At 45.5% G+C, this 17,057-nt stretch overlaps 1 protein-coding gene across 1 annotated transcript; it reads left to right on the forward strand.

Annotated features, from left to right (window-relative positions):
• Positions 1-1,312: 1,312 nt before the first annotated feature.
• On the forward strand, positions 1,313-16,345 carry SLC19A3 (solute carrier family 19 member 3). Its single transcript, XM_075529196.1, has 5 exons — positions 1,313-1,449; positions 4,229-5,024; positions 7,034-7,226; positions 10,145-10,286; positions 14,671-16,345. Exons 1-5 carry the CDS (start codon positions 1,378-1,380, stop codon positions 14,836-14,838), a joined length of 1,371 nt encoding a protein of 456 aa, XP_075385311.1. The 5' UTR covers positions 1,313-1,377; the 3' UTR covers positions 14,839-16,345.
• Positions 16,346-17,057: the final 712 nt, after the last annotated feature.

Genomic DNA, 17,057 nt, shown 5'->3' on the forward strand with positions numbered 1-17,057 from the left:
CCACTATTCTATTAGCAACCATTGTTTGTTCTGGGACTTAGTGTGTACGTTAACTAACGCACGCATGTTTGTGTCTGGATTAGTCTCTTGCATAACAATGTTTTTAAAATTCATCAGATTTGTTGACTGTGCCAATGGTTCCCTTCTTCTTAATGCTCTTCGTCTTCCTTTTCAAGAATATTCTATCTTTCAAATAAGAAAAAACAAACACCGGAATCATTGCCATTGAGTTAATTCTGCCTCGCAGTGACCCTATGGGACGTGGTAGAACTGCTTCTGTGGATTTCTGAGGCTCTAACTCTTTAGGGTAGTAGAAAGTCCCATCTTTCTCCTACAGAGGCTGGTGGTTTTGAACTGCTGAGCTTGTGGTTAGTAGCCCAACGTATAAGCCACCAGGGTATAATCCAGTCCTCATTTAGCAGGGTTTGTGGTTTCCCAGGTTTCTCTGTGCAGAACAAATAGACCTGTGGTGCACGTTCTAATCCTGTTCGCCATATAGTAAGGAGCTCTGGTGACACAGGAGGTTAACCCTGGGCTGCTACTGCAGGGTCAGTAGTTCAAACTCATCAGCTTCACCTTGGGACAAAGAGGAGGCTGTCTGCTCCTATAAGGTTTTACAATCTCCAAAACCTAATACAGAGCCCCTACGAGTCCCAATTGACCTGACTGTCACTGTTTGGGGTTTTGCTGTCGTTTCTTTGGAATCCAGAAAGATGTGCAAACTTTGTTCCGAAACTCTTCCTCAAGACCCCTCATCCTGCCATACGGCTATTGTTCTTCTTTTGGATGTATTCATTCCTGAGTTACAGGTGAGCGATAAACCACACTGGTTTCGATGAGAGAGAGTTCTCCCACCAAGAAATACTAGCTATCAGGACTGGGCATCCCTAGTCCATATGAAATGTGCTGTGTGAGGAACAGGTCATGGAAGAGAGGCTTACAAAGAATCCTTTAGATTGTCATGGCAAAATACACCAATTTTCCATGTGAATCAATAGGAGAATATTTCCATGAATTTGGGCACTGGGATTTGTTTGGATTTTTTTGGCCAAGTTCTTCCCATGCTGGTGGTCGAGAGCACAAAGAAGTGCTCCCATCAGAAGGTCAAAGACCTAAGAAGTTCAAGTTCATTGACAAAGGAGGGTTAGACTAGTTCACTGAAGGAATTTTATTTAGAGCAGTTACCTTCCCCTGTGAATGAGACTATCTTTTCCGCAAACCTTTGGAAATCATCAGTTTTGTGTTACGTCTAAGAAACCCAAAGAGATAAGCACCAGTAGGTTTTGGCTTTGTTTCCCTTTGCCAGCCATGGATTCCCCGCCGAGTCATTCCTGGATTTATCCTACCGTGATCCTCTGCCTGTTTGGATTTTTCTCCATGATGAGACCTTCAGAACCCTTCCTCATCCCGTATTTATCGGGACCAGACAAAAACCTGACAAGTGAGCAGGTAAGTTCAGCAGCATGTGCGTCTCTCAGTGTGGTTTCCATGTCTGCGGGACTTGGGGGAGGGCAGGGAGCCAAGAGCCCCATCCATTGGGGGGAGATTAACATGGTGACCTCAATGCGTAATGATTTTCCTATTAGAACTGCTCAACTACTCTTCCCTTACATTCAAAAACATGGCTGAGAAACACCCAAGTATCTTTACACCTCAGAGTCCTGACATGAGTCTTCATGCTTGGCAACATTTCAGGTGTCCCATTTCCATGACTATTTCCATTATATGAAACCTAGCTTAAAACCACCAGCCACTCCTCAGGAGAAAGATGAGGCTGACTGCCCCCGTAAAGAGTTACAGTCTAGAAACTCCAGGGGTCAGCTCTACTCTGTCCTTTAAGGTTGGTAGGAGTCAGGATTGACTTGATGGCAGTCAGTTTTTGAGTCTGAGTATAACTAGTCCCTGTGCATGGGAGAAAGATAAGGTTCTCTGCTTCCCTGAAGAATTCCAGTCTTGGAAACCCACAGGAGCCATTCTACCCTGTCCTGCAGGGTTGCTATGAGTCAGCATCAACCCGATGGCAGGGAGTTTGGAGTGAGTCGGTAAGCTCTATGCTGCTGAAGCACAAGCAGACTTGTCTCTGTTAGAGAATGGTAGCATTTCTTCAGAGACATCTCTTACTGTTTTTGGAAAAGTGTTTCCCAGCAGATAAGACGAGAACAACATTATCTCTCAGCCCTACTCTCAGGCCCAGAATACCAAAAGATCAACTTCCTTTCCTTGTATTACAAGTCAGAGGAACAAGCATCACCATGAGGGCTCCCGTTCGGAGAAACACTGGTTGGTTTCGAATGAACTGTGTTTAAACATGTCGCTGCCATTGGTGGTTGACTGCAGACAAGTTCTCCTCTTTGTCTAGTGAGGGGGGCTTCCAAAATAAGATCCAATCAAAACAGGGGTTTCCTAGGGAATCTGTGGACCCTGATTAATTCAAGGCAGAGAGGCCAGCTCAGAAGGGGATGGTGACTGGGTATCCAAAGGATGGATTTTTCTCAAAGGACACAAGACAGCTGCAGAGTTTTCTCAGGAAGAAATGTTAGGAAAACAGAAACCCACACTGATGAGGAAAAGGCCAGAGAAATTGCACTGAGGAATTTTTTTCCCCCAAACACGAAGAGGCACCTGCTTCTTTTTGGAAGACGGCAAGGGTTGTCCTGGGCAGGTGTTGTTGGGAACCCCTACCCCATCCACCCTACAGCCCTGCTCTTGCCCCTGTCTGACTTCTTGGTTCCTAAAATTCTAAAGAACATTCACCAGAGGGCAATGTGAGCCCTGGAAAAATACCAGAACTGTGTGGCGTAAATCACAGATGCAGGATTCCCGGGCAGGGCTGGGAGGATGGGAGCAGAGCGCTCCGAAGGGTGTGTGCTCCCACATGGAGGCTGTGTCAAACAAGAGCTTCCCAGGCTGACATTTTTGCATGATGACAAAGGGTTTGGTGATTTTTGTAGCCGTACCGTTTGATTCGAAGAAGCAATAAGAAATTGCACTGGCCCAGCTGGAGAATCCCATGGAGTGGCTATAGTCTCCAGCCGAGTCATGAAAATGCTGGGTAGAAAGTGACCTCACCAGGCCCAGCGACTGACCGGTGCTTCTTTGCTAGGTGGCCAGTTTCAAGGACACAAAGGTGAGCATGTTCTGCTGTGATGTCCCCAACACATGGGGACAGCTGTGTTTCCAAGTGGCCTGGATTGAATCTTATCACAATGAAGACTCAAACAAAAGGCAGATCTGATTCAGAGGCAGCCCGAGCATCTGCTCAGATAGGCACCTGTGGGCCAGTAAAGAAACTCAACTGGTAACTGCAGCTAGTCACGCTGGGCCTTGTGGGCCTGCGACTTTCTACAACAGCCTCTGAGAAGAAATCCACATCAAGAGCTAAGTGGATTCTGACTCATAGTAACTCTGGCACAGGGTAGACTTGCCCTATAGAGCTTCTAAGCCGACTCCCCCAGCCTTTGATTGGAAGGTAAGGGTATAGCCACTGGGGCACCAGAGCTCCTTACAGCAACTGCAGTGAATCTAAATTTCAATAGAGAAGATGGTTTGGTGACTTTGCAGGCTTCTACTCTCAGCCACCATGCAATCCCAGTGAGCATTGGCCCTTCCTCCTGTGAAAATTGGGTTCCATGCAGTTCCGACGAACCTCTGTGAGCTGAACAAGATACACGCAATAGAATGGGTGGGGAGGGCGGTATTGGAAACCCAGCCAATGGGTCCAGGAAGGGGATGAAACACACAAACTCTGCCACTCTCTGATCCTCCATGATCAGGTCATGGAGGATTGTCATGGAGGATTGTCATGTGGGCAAAGATGGAGATTCTTCTAACGTGTGAAGTCTCTTGACTTGATGTTGACCATCTTTTGACCAAGATGGCATATTAGGAAGCATTTCCCAGGCAACAGAGCCTGGACAACTCAGAAGCATTTTGAAGAATGTGTGACACATTTAGTCATCTGTGATCATTTATTGATCAGATTGAATGCTAACCTAATATACTCTTCTAGCCAGAAACATGTACATGAGCATAGAAACTGGATGTTGGGGGGTGTTTCTTTGCTTGTGTTTGGTTGGTAGGGCTCTCTTCTCTTACTTCTCCACAATATGAAGAAGACTAACTAGGTGCATGCAGATTTGCACATTGGGCAAGGCACACTAGTGGAGTAGGCAGCCTTGCTGCTTCCTAGAGCTCCTGAGTCACGTGATCCATTCTTACAACTCTGCAGATCACCAATGAGATACTTCCCGTTTGGACGTACTCTTACCTGGCACTGCTGTTTCCTGTGTTCATCCTCACCGATTACGTCCGCTACAAGCCAGTCATCGTTCTCCAGGGGATTAGCTTCATGGCTACCTGGCTGCTGCTCTTGCTTGGCCAAGGAGTGATGGCGATGCAGGTTGTGGAGTTCTTCTTCGGAATGGTAACCGCCACCGAGGTGGCCTACTACGCCTACATCTACAGCGTGGTCAGTCCAGAGCATTACCAGAAAGTCAGCGGCTACTGCAGGAGCGTCACCCTGGTGGCCTACACAGCGGCCTCGGTGCTGGCCCAACTCTTGGTCTCCCTGGCAAACCTCTCCTACTTTTACCTCAATGTCATGTCCATGGTGTGTGTCTCCATGGCCTTCCTTTTCTCACTTATTCTGCCAATGCCCAAGAAGAGCTTGTTCTTTCATGCCAAGCCCAGCAAAGACTCCCTTAGCACAAATGCTGGTGGTCCAGACATTCAAGAGGAGACTTGCATTACAGACTTTCCCACCCTCTCCAGGACTGTGGAGGCCAGCCAGTTGAGTAGTCCAAAGGCCAAAAACATGGCTGTGAGAGTCTTTGTACAGTGGGTCCAAGATGTGAAGCAGTGCTATGCCTCAAAGCGTCTGTTTTACTGGTCCCTGTGGTGGGCTCTTTCCACAGCGGGTTTTAACCAGGTTTTGAACTACGTTCAAATGCTCTGGGATTACAAGGTCCAGTTTCAGAACTCTTCCGTCTATAATGGGGCAGTAGAAGCCATCGCAACTTTTCAAGGTAAGACAACATTGATGTCGCTCCCTTTTTTTGGCAGTAGCAGATGAGCTACCATGTCGAGTTGTCAGCCACCCACACTGATTTCATCCAAAACTGGAAATCAGACTCACTGCCATGACTTGATGATGACTCATCGCAACCCTCCAGACCAGGGTAGAACTGCCCTGTGGGTTATTGAGATGTAAGTCTTGGAAACAGAGCAGAAAGCCTCCTCTTTCTCCCACAGAGCACCCTGTAGGTTTGAACTGCTGACCTTGTGTTTAGTAGCCCAGTGTGTAGTCTACTATACCATCAGGGCTTCTGTTCACTTACTCCTCACTGCAAATCCCATACATATGAATTTCTCCACGGTCAGTGGGTGCTGTTCAGAAGGCACACAGGTGTTTGCAGGGCTAGAAGGCACCAGAAAATTTTAGGAGGACAGGACACTTTAGTGAGTGGTTGTTGCATCGTTCAAATGAGTAATTCCAAAGTTTGGGACTAAGCCTCAAATGATTCTGTTCTACACTAAACCTACAATTCCCTCTGATCCTTGGAAAGTGTTGATAAAGCCCCTATTCATGTGCAGAGGAAAGAATTTAAATTGATTTGCTGGCATCTAATAAAAACAACTCACTGCCTTCAAGTTGTTCTGACTCACAGGGACCCTGTGGGTTTCTGAGACTGTAACTCTTTATGGGAGTAGAAAGCCTCATCTTTCTCCCAAGGAGCAGATGGTGGTTTCAAACTGCCAACCTCAAACTGCCAAAGAATAACCCACTGCACCACTGGGGCTCCCAAGGTCACTTGGAGTCAGAATCGACTTGATGGCAGTGAGGTTTTTGGGGGATTTTATTTTTTGGATAATAACAACCACATATAGAAGTAAAGAGTTTTATTTATTTTCAAACATGAATGGGATTGTTAATGCTTCCTTATGACCCCTGGTTAATAAACAATTTGACTTAGTTTCACAGTCCCCACTTCGGACAAAAATACCCCCCAAACTTAGCTTTAAGGAGGTTTGCTGGAGGATGGAGGACATGGGAAAATCAGGTGTCCACAATCAGGGAACAGCCAGTCTTTGAAGCTGTCTCTGATGTAAATATTTATATCTTGAAAAATGGAAATGACAGTGGAGACCTTTGAAGATATTTTCTAGGAAGTGGATATTCTCCCACACCCTTATTTACCAAAAGTTTCAGAAAACCTATTCTGATTTATTTATTGTCTCCAATTTCAAAGGCTTTTGACATTCTTCTTACGTTGTAATTTTAGAAGGGAGGTGAGACAGATTTTCATTTTCTTTTGCCGTAGTTCTTACCTAATTCACACTAATCAACTTAATTTGAAACATATTGTCAGGTTATGAAGTGAACCCTAATTACTACAATGTATTGTGCGTCTTCGCATATATGTATATGTGTCATGCATGTGTAGGATATAGGTAGACAGTGTTATTAGTTACTGAATCTCCAAACTCTACAAGTATTATATTCCTGACTTTCATTTATCGACTCTCTGGTTATCTATCTGATCATTCATATTTACAACCACAGTAAAACAATCTGCTATCCAACTTAGTAGCGTTGGCAGTAAAGAATGCCAAGGTTCGGGGCACCAGTCACACTGGCTGTGGTGGTTAATGTTATGTGTCAACTTGGCTTGGTCATGATTCTCAATGGTTTGGCAGCTGTGCTATGATATCATCGTCTTCCGCTTTGTGATCTGCGGTGATCACCCTCATTTCCACGTAACAGCCTGGCCTTTCAAAATTAACCATATCAATAAGTGAAGGGTGGGTATGTAAATCTATACCCGGAAAACCTTGAGGTCATGCCTTGGCCACACCAAGATGGAAATTGGAAAACAGATGAATATGAATTAAGAGTCATGGTAAAGATGAATAAAATGGACTACCCAACTGAACACATTGAGTGTTGCCCATGACTGGAAAGCCCTTTGGGATTGGGGGATCATGTTGATGCTTGCCATGTGCAGTCATTATGTTGATCTATCTTGCTTCTTAGCGGCCCTGGCTGCCTTTGCCGTCGGTTATGTGAACGTCAACTGGGACCTGCTGGGCGAGCTGGCACTGGGGGTCTTCTCCGTGGCCAATGCGGGTGCCTTGCTCCTCATGCATTACACCGCCAACATCTGGGTGTGCTATGCTGGCTATTTGGTATTCAAGTCAGGCTATATGCTACTTATAACCATAGCTGTGTAAGTATTACCTTTCTTTCAGCTCCTAGAACGAAACCAACACGGTCTCCGCTTTCCTGTGTTGTTCTGTGGTTCCTCTGAGAGCAGAGGAATTTTAATTCATTGCGATACTGAAAGTAGAACTACAAAGAACTCTGCCATTGAGCGGATTCTGACTCATTGCAACCCTGTGGGGCAGAGTAGGTCTGCTCTGTAAGGTAGCTGAGGCTGTCCATCTTTAAGGAAGCAGACTGCTCGGCCTCATCTTTCTCCTGTGGATTGGCTGGGGTATTGGAACCCCAACCTTTCAGTTAGCAATCCAACCCTTAACCCACGCCTTAAACATGACTACTTAAATGTCTGGCTACGTCTTATTAAATTAGATGCAACTCATCTAGATTTTTAATTTGCTCTTTGAATATTGCTAAGATTAAGCAACAAAGAAAACAGACCCAAAAAATCTGTAGGTTTATAAATGGGAAGCAGCGCTACATTATTTTAAGCGATCTGCCACACCAAGGCAGGATGCGCGCTAACTTGGAATGATTGCATTTTGGTTCCAGCCTTCATTTCACTTGTAATGAAGTGCTTCATAATCCAAACCACCTATTTTTGCATAAGATGAAAGATTCTTAGGAAACTTACAGAGTTTGATGCTGAAGAAAAAAAAAAAGGAGATGCAAAGGTTACAAGAAAAGCTAAATTCTAGAGATCTTACACATGCACTCACACACACACAGCACTGAAATATGTAAGTGCTCGGGGCATAATAGAACATAACACAAATAAAGAAGATGCAACGTGTTGGTAAGTTCATATATTTATCAAAATGTCTCCATTTCTTTTTGAGGCAAGGATTTTATTAAAGGGAAGGGATTGCTTTCTTGCATAATTTTGAATATATTCATAATCAAAAGATTTTACTTGTATCCCAAAGAAGAACTCTAAAAAATGTACATTTTTTCTCCCCCAAAAACCAAACTCGAGTTGATTCTGACTCATAGCAACACTCTCAGACAGAGCAGAACACTCCCTGTTTCCAAGGCTAGAAATCTTTCTGAGAGCAGAAATTCCTGTCCTTGTCTAACAGAGCGGCTGGTGGGTTTGAACTGTTGACCTTGACTGGTAACCCACTACACTACAAGGGCTCTTGGAATTTTTTGCTATCCTTTTCATAAATGTGTTGTCATGAGATATTTAAATCTATCTGAAGGGTTGAAATGTATTATAAGACTCACAAAATGGTACAACCACTTATGGTTAAGAATTTCCAAAGAATAATTCGTTTATTGAACATGGACGCTGTCAATTTAGACAATTGGAAAAAGAATGAATAAAATTAAAATAAGCCCACTGCCCTCAAATTGATTCTGGCTCTTAGCCATCCTATACAGAGCAGAACTCCTCCGTAGGGTTTCTGAAACTTGTAAGAGAAAAGACTGCCTCGTTTTTCTCCTACAGAGCAGCTGGTGGGTTTGAACCACCGACCTTGCTATTAGCAACCTAACAGTTGAGCCACTGTGCCATATGAGCTCCTAACAACAATAACTCTCAAAAAAATCTGTCAGATTGGGCAATGTTTTGTGTTTCATTAAAACTCACTGCTAAACCAGATCTGAAGTCAGATAACTTACTGCCCTCGAGTCAATGCTGACTCATACTGGCCCTATAGGACAGGGTACCCCTGTCCCTGTAGGTTTTTGAAACCATAAAGCTTTGCAAGAATAGAAATCCTTATCTTTTTCCTGTGAAGCAGCTGGTGATTTTGAGCTGCTGATCTTGCGGTTAGCAGCCCAAGTCATAACCCACTACCCTATGCCGCCAGGACCTTAAATCAAATAGCATCGTATATTCTCCAGTTCTGAGAAATTACAGTCATTAGGCTAAATTTCTGGAAGCATTACAATGGGTTGGTTCAGGAATGTTGCCATTTATAATGAAAATATCCAGCCTAGTTTTTAAGAGTGTAGTATATTTATCTGTATAAAAAGTAAACACAATGGATCTGGAGTGGCCATAGATTCAACTTAAAGAAGCCTTGGTGATGTCGGATTATCAAACAAGCTAAAGTTTACTTGCTGTTACTACTGCTCAGCATCTGTTCAGAATCATTCTTTTTCACCATTTTAGCCTGGTAGCGTGTTTGGAATTGATTCAGTGCCAACAGCCTTTTTAAAAAGTTTTCCTGGTGAAATGAGTTGAGGTTCACAGAGCAGATCATTGTTTCCAGTCTGTTGTATCTCACTCATTCCACTCCCCTTCATCAAGCATCCTTGATCCCACTTCTTCCCTGTGTTTCCTGTTTCCATTCCTCTTTCCCCAATCAAGAGCCCTGGTGGCGTAAGGGTTATGCATTGGTTTACTAACAGCAAGATCAGCAGTTCAAAACCCCTGGCCACTCTGTGGGAGAAAGCTAAGGCTTTCTACTCCGGCAAACAGTTCCAGGAGCAGTGCAACCCTGGCCTCTAGGGTTGCGATGAGTTGGAACTGATTGAGTAGCAGTGGGTTTGGTATTTTTTATTGTTACTATTTTCTTTCCTTACCTTTGGAGCTTTGTCCTTGGGGAAATGCCGCCTTGTCGTCTCCAATGGTTAAGAATTCCAAGGTATAAACTGTTCCTGTGAGTTTCCAAGTCTCACTATTGACGGGAGCAGAAAGCCATCCTCTTTCCCTCCAAGAGCTGCTAGTGGTTTTGAACTGCTGTCCATGCATGTAACCAAATAACCGCAGGGCTCCTGAGGACCCAGTGGCCACTGTTTAACCCTCTTTCTTTGCGCTGTCTCTTTGTCTACACTAGAGATTGGGACAAGAATGGCTAGTAAACACTGCTTACTCTTTGATTCCTGTTTTTGAATAAGGAATATGTGTACTCCCCACCCCCCACCCCCATGGATTCTTGTTAAATGTGTTTCCTGACCATTTCATGCATGTCCTGGTAGATTTCAGATCGCAGTTAATCTCAGCGTGGAGCGCTATGCACTGGTATTTGGAATCAACTCATTTGTTGCCTTGGTGATCCAGACCATTGTAACCGTGACTGTGGTAGATCCCAGGGGGCTCAACCTGCCCATCAGCAGTCAGGTAAGTCGCCCTACTTGTCTTTCTACTGATGTCGTGGGTGAGAGTGCAGATTTATGAGGTAACTTCTTCAAAGGTTCACACACACACACCTAGGAACTTTTCTTCACATTTTTAAAAACTAAGTGTGTTAGGCTGGGTTGGCTAGAGAAATAAATCCAGTGATCCTCATGTATGTGTAGGAGAGAGCTTTATTTCAAAGAATAATTGTTTATTAAGAAAACATCCCAGCCCAGTCCAGATCAAGTCCATAGGTCCAGTATTAGCCCATATGTCCAATACTAGTCCAAAATTCCTTCTTCAGACTCATGCAGTCACATGCAATGATGCAAAATACGAAAAGCTCACAGACCAGGGGTGCCAATTCTTGTGGACCCAATGGGGCGGGGGGGCAGAAGTATCTCAGCACTGGCACAGGTCTCCACATGGCTCATCTTGTTCTCTGAATGTGGCTCTTCAACAGGATAGTGAAGCAGAGAGAGAGGAAGTTCCCTGAATCCTCATGAGGAGGCATCATCAGGCTGTGACCTTATTGACAGGCTAGACTCCACCCCTTCACTTTTAATACCCTCAAGTTGACACGGAAATGTATATCTACCACACCAAGTATATTTATGTGTCTCATTTAAACATATTCAATACATATCAATACAATACTAGTCAAAAGTATAACTAATATTCATTTATTTTAAAGACCGTACACATTCTGGATTTGTTAAGATCCCCTGTGTCCATCCACCCTTAACGCATTATGTTTGAATACCAGGTTGATTATATCACAGGTATGCATATGCTTCCTTAATATCAACAGTGAGTAGCAGTTGAGAAACATGGACTCCCAAAGACCTTACAATTATAGTCGAGAAGAGCATTATATTGCAAACCAATAGAGTTTCGAATGAGTTTGCATCATCAGACAAAAATATATACATTTGACATGAGCAACTAATTTTTATTAAAGCAGTCTTGCATGCATGTCAGCAGTCCAGACAGAACAGGACAGACCAAGAACATCATGCTTGCTAAATTGGAGGGGCAGTGAAAAAGAAGGCCCCGATAAAATGGACTGACGCCACGGTTACCACAATGGGCTCCGACGGAAGAACAGTTGTGAGGACTCACGGGACTGGGCAGTGTCAATTCAGCGGTACACGGGGTCACCGTGAGTCAGAGCCGGCTGCAGGCACCTAACAGCAATAGCAAACATACATTGTTCTGTGGTGTTTTTCTTTTGTAAGGATCCCTGATTATGGGATATGCTCATATAGTGGGCTATTAATCACAAGGTTTGAAACCAGCAGTTTGAAACCACCAGCTGCTCTGAGGGAGAAAGATTAGTATTTCTATGCCTGTGAAGTTTCAATTTCAGAAACCCTCCCCCACAGGAGCCATTCTACCATGTCTGATAGGGTCACTATGAGTCAGCATCGACTCAAGGGCAGTGAGTTCTTTGTGAACTGTTTCAGATATACATTTTTATCTTTATCACAGAGATATATGAAGAAGCACTTTGAAAAATAACTTTAAAATTACTGATATGGCATCCAACTCTTATCCTGAATGTTACAACACAGGTTTATGTTTAAAAACAAACAAAACATTAATCATTAATGTATTCTACATAAATGATAACATCAACCTTTTATACAAATTTTTCATTTATTTTAGTTCAAAATTCTATGAAATAGGGGTTTACTTTGAGCAATTGTTTAACATTATCCCCCCGCCCAAACCTTTAAATTTCTAGACTAGGAAAATTTAAACCCAGCAGTTCCCTAATAGTTACAGGCCGAGTCCCCCAGGGGGTGTAAGCAGGTTGGTGATTGGAGCTCCTTCCGGTCATACCAAGTGTCTCTGTACGGTGATGGCCTAGAAGGGCTCGTGGAGCCGTTCCACCCCTCCATCACACAGGGGGTGGCCAGGAGTCCTCTCAATGGCAATGGGTTTGGTCAAATTGTGTTGGTACAACACACTCTGAAGGGCTTCAGGACAATAGACACAACTGGATTGGAATGGACTGGATGGCCATGCGTTTGAGTTTAGAGTTTGATATTTACTTTTGCTCCTAAAGCTATACCTGGTGACAGTGCCTCCATCAATGTCCACCCCCCATGTGTGTCCCCTGATCATCGTCCAGTTCTGAAGCTTCCTGAGATTTTCACCAGAGAGGCAGGCATGCTGACCCTACTTGTTGCTCCACTGCATACTTGAAAACGAGCTCAACCCCACGTTACATGTGTGGGTCTGAACAAAGAGGGGCAAGGCAGGTTCAAGGTCACCTCACTATCAAAAGTTTCTTCTCAGAGACATTGCATGTATTATCCTTCTGGTATAATCTCGGGTGGGTAAGTAAGATTTAGGTGCTAAGAGGTAGGATTTAGGTGCTAAGTGGTAGGCACTGCACCACGTACACTTTCATCCTGGGTTCTTCTGAACATGGGAGAGAAAGGCTTTATATGAATCTAAATGACTCCTGTGAGGTCCTGGGTCTCGGCTACCCCACAAGCCAAGCAAACAGCATCCGGATGCATTACCAATTATATCACACCCCACTGCCGCAGCATCAGCTCTAACTCAGAGATCTTACGTCGGGTTTCTGAGATACATCTTTATGGGAGCAGGCAGCCTCATCTTTTTCCCAAGGAGTTCCTGCAGGTAATTTTGAACCACCAACCTTGCAGTGCCACCCACAGAGTCACCAAGGCTGCTTACCAATGACACAGATGGTCAACTTTTAAAAAATATTTAATTAAGTAAATATTTTATTTACTTTTGTGGCATTATACACAACTCAATACACTTCCACTCACAGTTTTTACATGAGCAACAACAGTTCAGTGACATTGGCTACACACTTTGCATTGTGTCACCATGGGTTAGGCTGGGTAGACTAGAGAAGCAAATACAGGGACATTCACATATGTATAAGAGAGAGTTTTATATAAAAGAGCAAGTGAATATTGAGAAAACATCCTAGCCCAGTACAGATCAATTCCATATGTCCGACATTATCCCATCTGTCTGATACTTGTCCATAAATTCCTCTTCAGACTCACGCAACACATGCAGTAATGCTGAATGCAGGAAGTTCACAGGCCACTGGGTGGAAAGTCCTGTGGATCCAGTGGCAGTGCAAGCATCTCAGTGCTGGTGCGGGTCTCCGCATGCTCCTCCAGCTCTCTGAGTGTCTCAACAGCAGGAAAAGGAAGGTAGATAGGGTGGATCTGGCCTCTGGTGAGCTACATATCTCCATTGTACCTCCGCAGCAACCCGATTGGCAGGCTTAACTCCACCCCTCCACTCCTCAAGTTGACACCTGATTATGTAACTACTGCACACTATTTCATCGCTACCTCTTTTGTTCCCTGTCCAACAATGTCAGCTCTCTTCCTGCTTAAACTTCTCATCTGTGCTCCACCTTAACTGGTGGTCATTTAAACTGCAGATCGGAGCGCAGTGCTCAGGGAAGACATTCTTGATTCAGTGGGCTTCACTGTTGTCCACTTGAGCAGTGGCTTCCTGGGATACTTTCCATTCAACGTGTAAAGAGCCATGGTGGTGCAGTGGGCTGAGCGCTGGGATGAGGATCAGCCATTCTGCTGCCCTTCAGAGAAAGACGAGGGGGTCTGCTTCCTTAAAAATCACAGCATTGCATTGGAAACTCGACAGCATGTTATACTTAGCATGCAAGGGCAGTCCCTATAAAGCACTGTGTGCAGACAGCAGTGGCTTGACGTGGCTTTGGGTTTTGGTGGTTGTGGCTGTTACATCATCTCCTGTTAACTTGAACGAAGGAGTGGAGTCTAGCCTGTCAATCAGGTCATAGCCAATGAAGCCTCTGGGTGGGCATGGCCTTCTCCTGAGGATTCTGGGAACTCCTGTCTTCTTCCCTGGAGGTGGGCCACACACTCTCCCTGAGAGACATTCCTGTTGATAAACCGTATGGAGCTACGTTGATAAAGCCAGAGCCCTGGGGTTGGAGGAGCCACGTGGAGACCCACACCAGTGCTGAGCTGCTTCCACCACCCCTGGATCCACAAGGCTTTCCACCCACTGGCCTGTGATCTTCCTGCATTCCGCATCATTGCATGTGCTGCGTGAGTGTGAAGCGGAACTTACAGACTGGTATCAGACATATGGGCTAATATTGGACTTATGGACTTGTCTGGACGGGGCTAGAATGTTTTCTTAATCTACACTACTCTTTGATATAAAGCTCTTTCTTAAATATATATATGAATGCCTCTGGATTTGCTTCTCTCATCAACCGGGGCAGATACAGTGGTTTAGTTTACCAGTGGCTTCATGGGAGAGTTTTCATTCAAGGCTTAAAGAGGGTGACAGTCAGATTTCACATGTGACTGATTGTTCTCTTTTCTCCCTCCAGTTTTTAGTTTACGGGGTTTACTTTGCTGCCATTGCGGGAATCTTCCTCATGAGAAGTGGATACATCATCTACTCGGCCAAGTGGGGAAAGCCAGCCCAGAGCTCTGCTCCACATCAGAATCTCTACGGGCCACACGCAGAGGACCCAAGGCCCGGGAGCACCGTGTAGAAGCCCTGGCTCATCACTGAGGGCTCAGAGGGAGCCTTCTGCTGGCCCCAGAGTTCCCCCGGAGCACCATCAGCCAGATGGCCTGAGCTCACGGAGCTCACCGCAGCAATAAAACCTCAGCTGGTCAAGCTCCAACCTCCCGAGAGAAACAGCCCGTCGGGGGATCCAAACCAAGAGTTCGGACCGAAAAGTCCTGATTGATATCACTTGGCAAGGGTGTTTGAACGGCCTGGAAACCATGAGGCGACTCCAGCTGCGGACAGGCCCCGTTGCCGGGAAGGCTTGTAGCTCGTTTCACACACTTTTATGATGTCATGTCAACAGGCTGCTCAGAAGTCATTTGTGGCCACATGAGCCATCTCCCTTCCTCATCCATCAAGTACATTTATGCACAACTCACGACTCTGACAGCATGGAGCGTTGGACTCAGACTCTCAGCTTACAGTCAGGGGTCAAACCCACCCGTCGTCCTGAGAGCACGGAGGTTCTCTGCTCTCATAAAGATTTCCCAGCTCAGAAACTCAGTGCCCTCCCAGGGTTACTATGAGTCAGAATTGACTCACTGACCCTGGATTTTGGTGGGAGAGAATGACAAAGTTGGGTCCCACTTCAAAGACCTCCTCTTCACCCCTCACAATAACACATTGCTCGGAAGCTAATAGGCGGTCATGGTCATTTTCGTGTGTGCTTAGGTAGTCTCTGTGGAGGAACTCGACCTCGGCAATCACTCCAAATTCACTTATGTCATTTTCCAGAGACGCTGGCGGAAGCCGATGAGCCTTCTGCCCACCATTACCTCAAGCCAAGATGCAGTGTCTGCATGGTGTCCTGTCTCTCCTAAGAGTGAAAGAACGAAGTAGGAATTTACAGGGGACCGAGGGGAGAGGAAACAAGCCAAACTCACTGCCATCCAGTACACTGCCTCCTGGGGGGCCTAGAGGACAGGGTGGAACAGCCCCTGGGGGCTTCTGAGACTGAACCTCCTTGAGGAAGTTGAAAGGCTCATTAGCCTAAAAGTACTTTTTACAGAAGAAAGGAGCTGCGGGGCAGACTTGTTTTGTTTTGATGTAATGGGTTTCCTGGTGGAAGACTGGGATGCATGTGTGCAAACGCATGACAAGGCCTCGCCCCTCTTTTGCTGTGGGTTTTCCGAGCCGTGTCTCCTTTGTTAGGGAGGGGGTGCACTTGGTAGGTGAATGGCCTTGGCACAAGAAACTCCATTTTGAATCAGGCGCTTCCATGTTAGTTCTTGAAACGTATTCCTCACCGACCTCCCCCTCCCTTCAGTAAACCACAAATGTCCAAAAGTGCATGTTCTTACTAACAGGATGCTTGCTCAGCTAGTTTGCCCAACTCCCACCCAATTCCCGGAAAATTTAACGACTGTTAGCCTTTTTTACAATCCCTTGTGTAGGCACATTACCCCCCACACCCCCGCTGTGCTTGCCAGCAAGGGGGTTATAAAAACACAGCTAAAGTTTCCCACTGCGCGGCTTCAATAACTCAATGCCCGGAGTTGCTGATCCCGCCCGCAAGCTTCTCAATAAAGCCTGCTTCTAAAACTTTGTTAATTGGATCTCTGGTTCTGTTTCACGCCCAAATAAACCTTACATTTGGTGCCAAAACCCGGAATAGGTGTGTGGCTCCCCCCTCCTTTGGGGGAACCCGGAGAGCCCCCCTATCTCCCCCAAATCTCCAGGACCTTGTCTCAGCAACGTTCTACAGGATCTGGACAATTTCTGGTTCTGTTTCGTGCCCAAATAAACCTTACAGTAGGGAAGGGGTCCCCTGAGCGTTCTGTTCCTGGGAATAAGAAACGCAGATTCATTATATTTGGAATTCAAATAGATCTCAACACCAACCAACTACGGGACCAAAAAGAAATCCGCTCCACTCCCTGGTTCCCCGTGGCATAGAAGACGGGCTAAGAGCTCAGGCTCTTGCTTCCTCTAGTGGCTGGAGGTGATCTGCCAAAATGGTTCGCTCCTCACTTGACCCACAAACACCCCCCAAAATCATGCGAATCTAGAGGGTCAAATCTTGGGGTCATTTTAAGAACACCCATGAAACTGCCCGGGTCCCACCGAGTATTTGAAGGGTGCCCTTTGCCGAAGCAGTGTGTGCCCTTCCTACATAACAATGGTGGAGTGGGTAGGTATGCCCAGACCAAACAGTGAGGTTGGACCTAGAGTTAGTGCCTCCACCCCCCCCCCCAAAAA

The sequence above is a fragment of the Tenrec ecaudatus genome, chromosome 13 (genome assembly GCF_050624435.1).
Source record: "Tenrec ecaudatus isolate mTenEca1 chromosome 13, mTenEca1.hap1, whole genome shotgun sequence".
NCBI classification, from domain to species: Eukaryota; Metazoa; Chordata; class Mammalia; order Afrosoricida; family Tenrecidae; genus Tenrec; species Tenrec ecaudatus.

Bases quoted from the DNA above. Each gene is read 5' to 3' on its own strand.
- SLC19A3 (XM_075529196.1), top strand. From the start codon at position 1,378: ATGATGAGACCTTCAGAACCCTTCCTCATCCCGTATTTATCGGGACCA. The intron at 5,025-7,033 runs GTAAGACAACAT...CTTGCTTCTTAG, and splicing joins AGCCATCGCAACTTTTCAAG to CGGCCCTGGCTGCCTTTGCC. The intron at 10,287-14,670 runs GTAAGTCGCCCT...TTCTCCCTCCAG, and splicing joins ACCTGCCCATCAGCAGTCAG to TTTTTAGTTTACGGGGTTTA.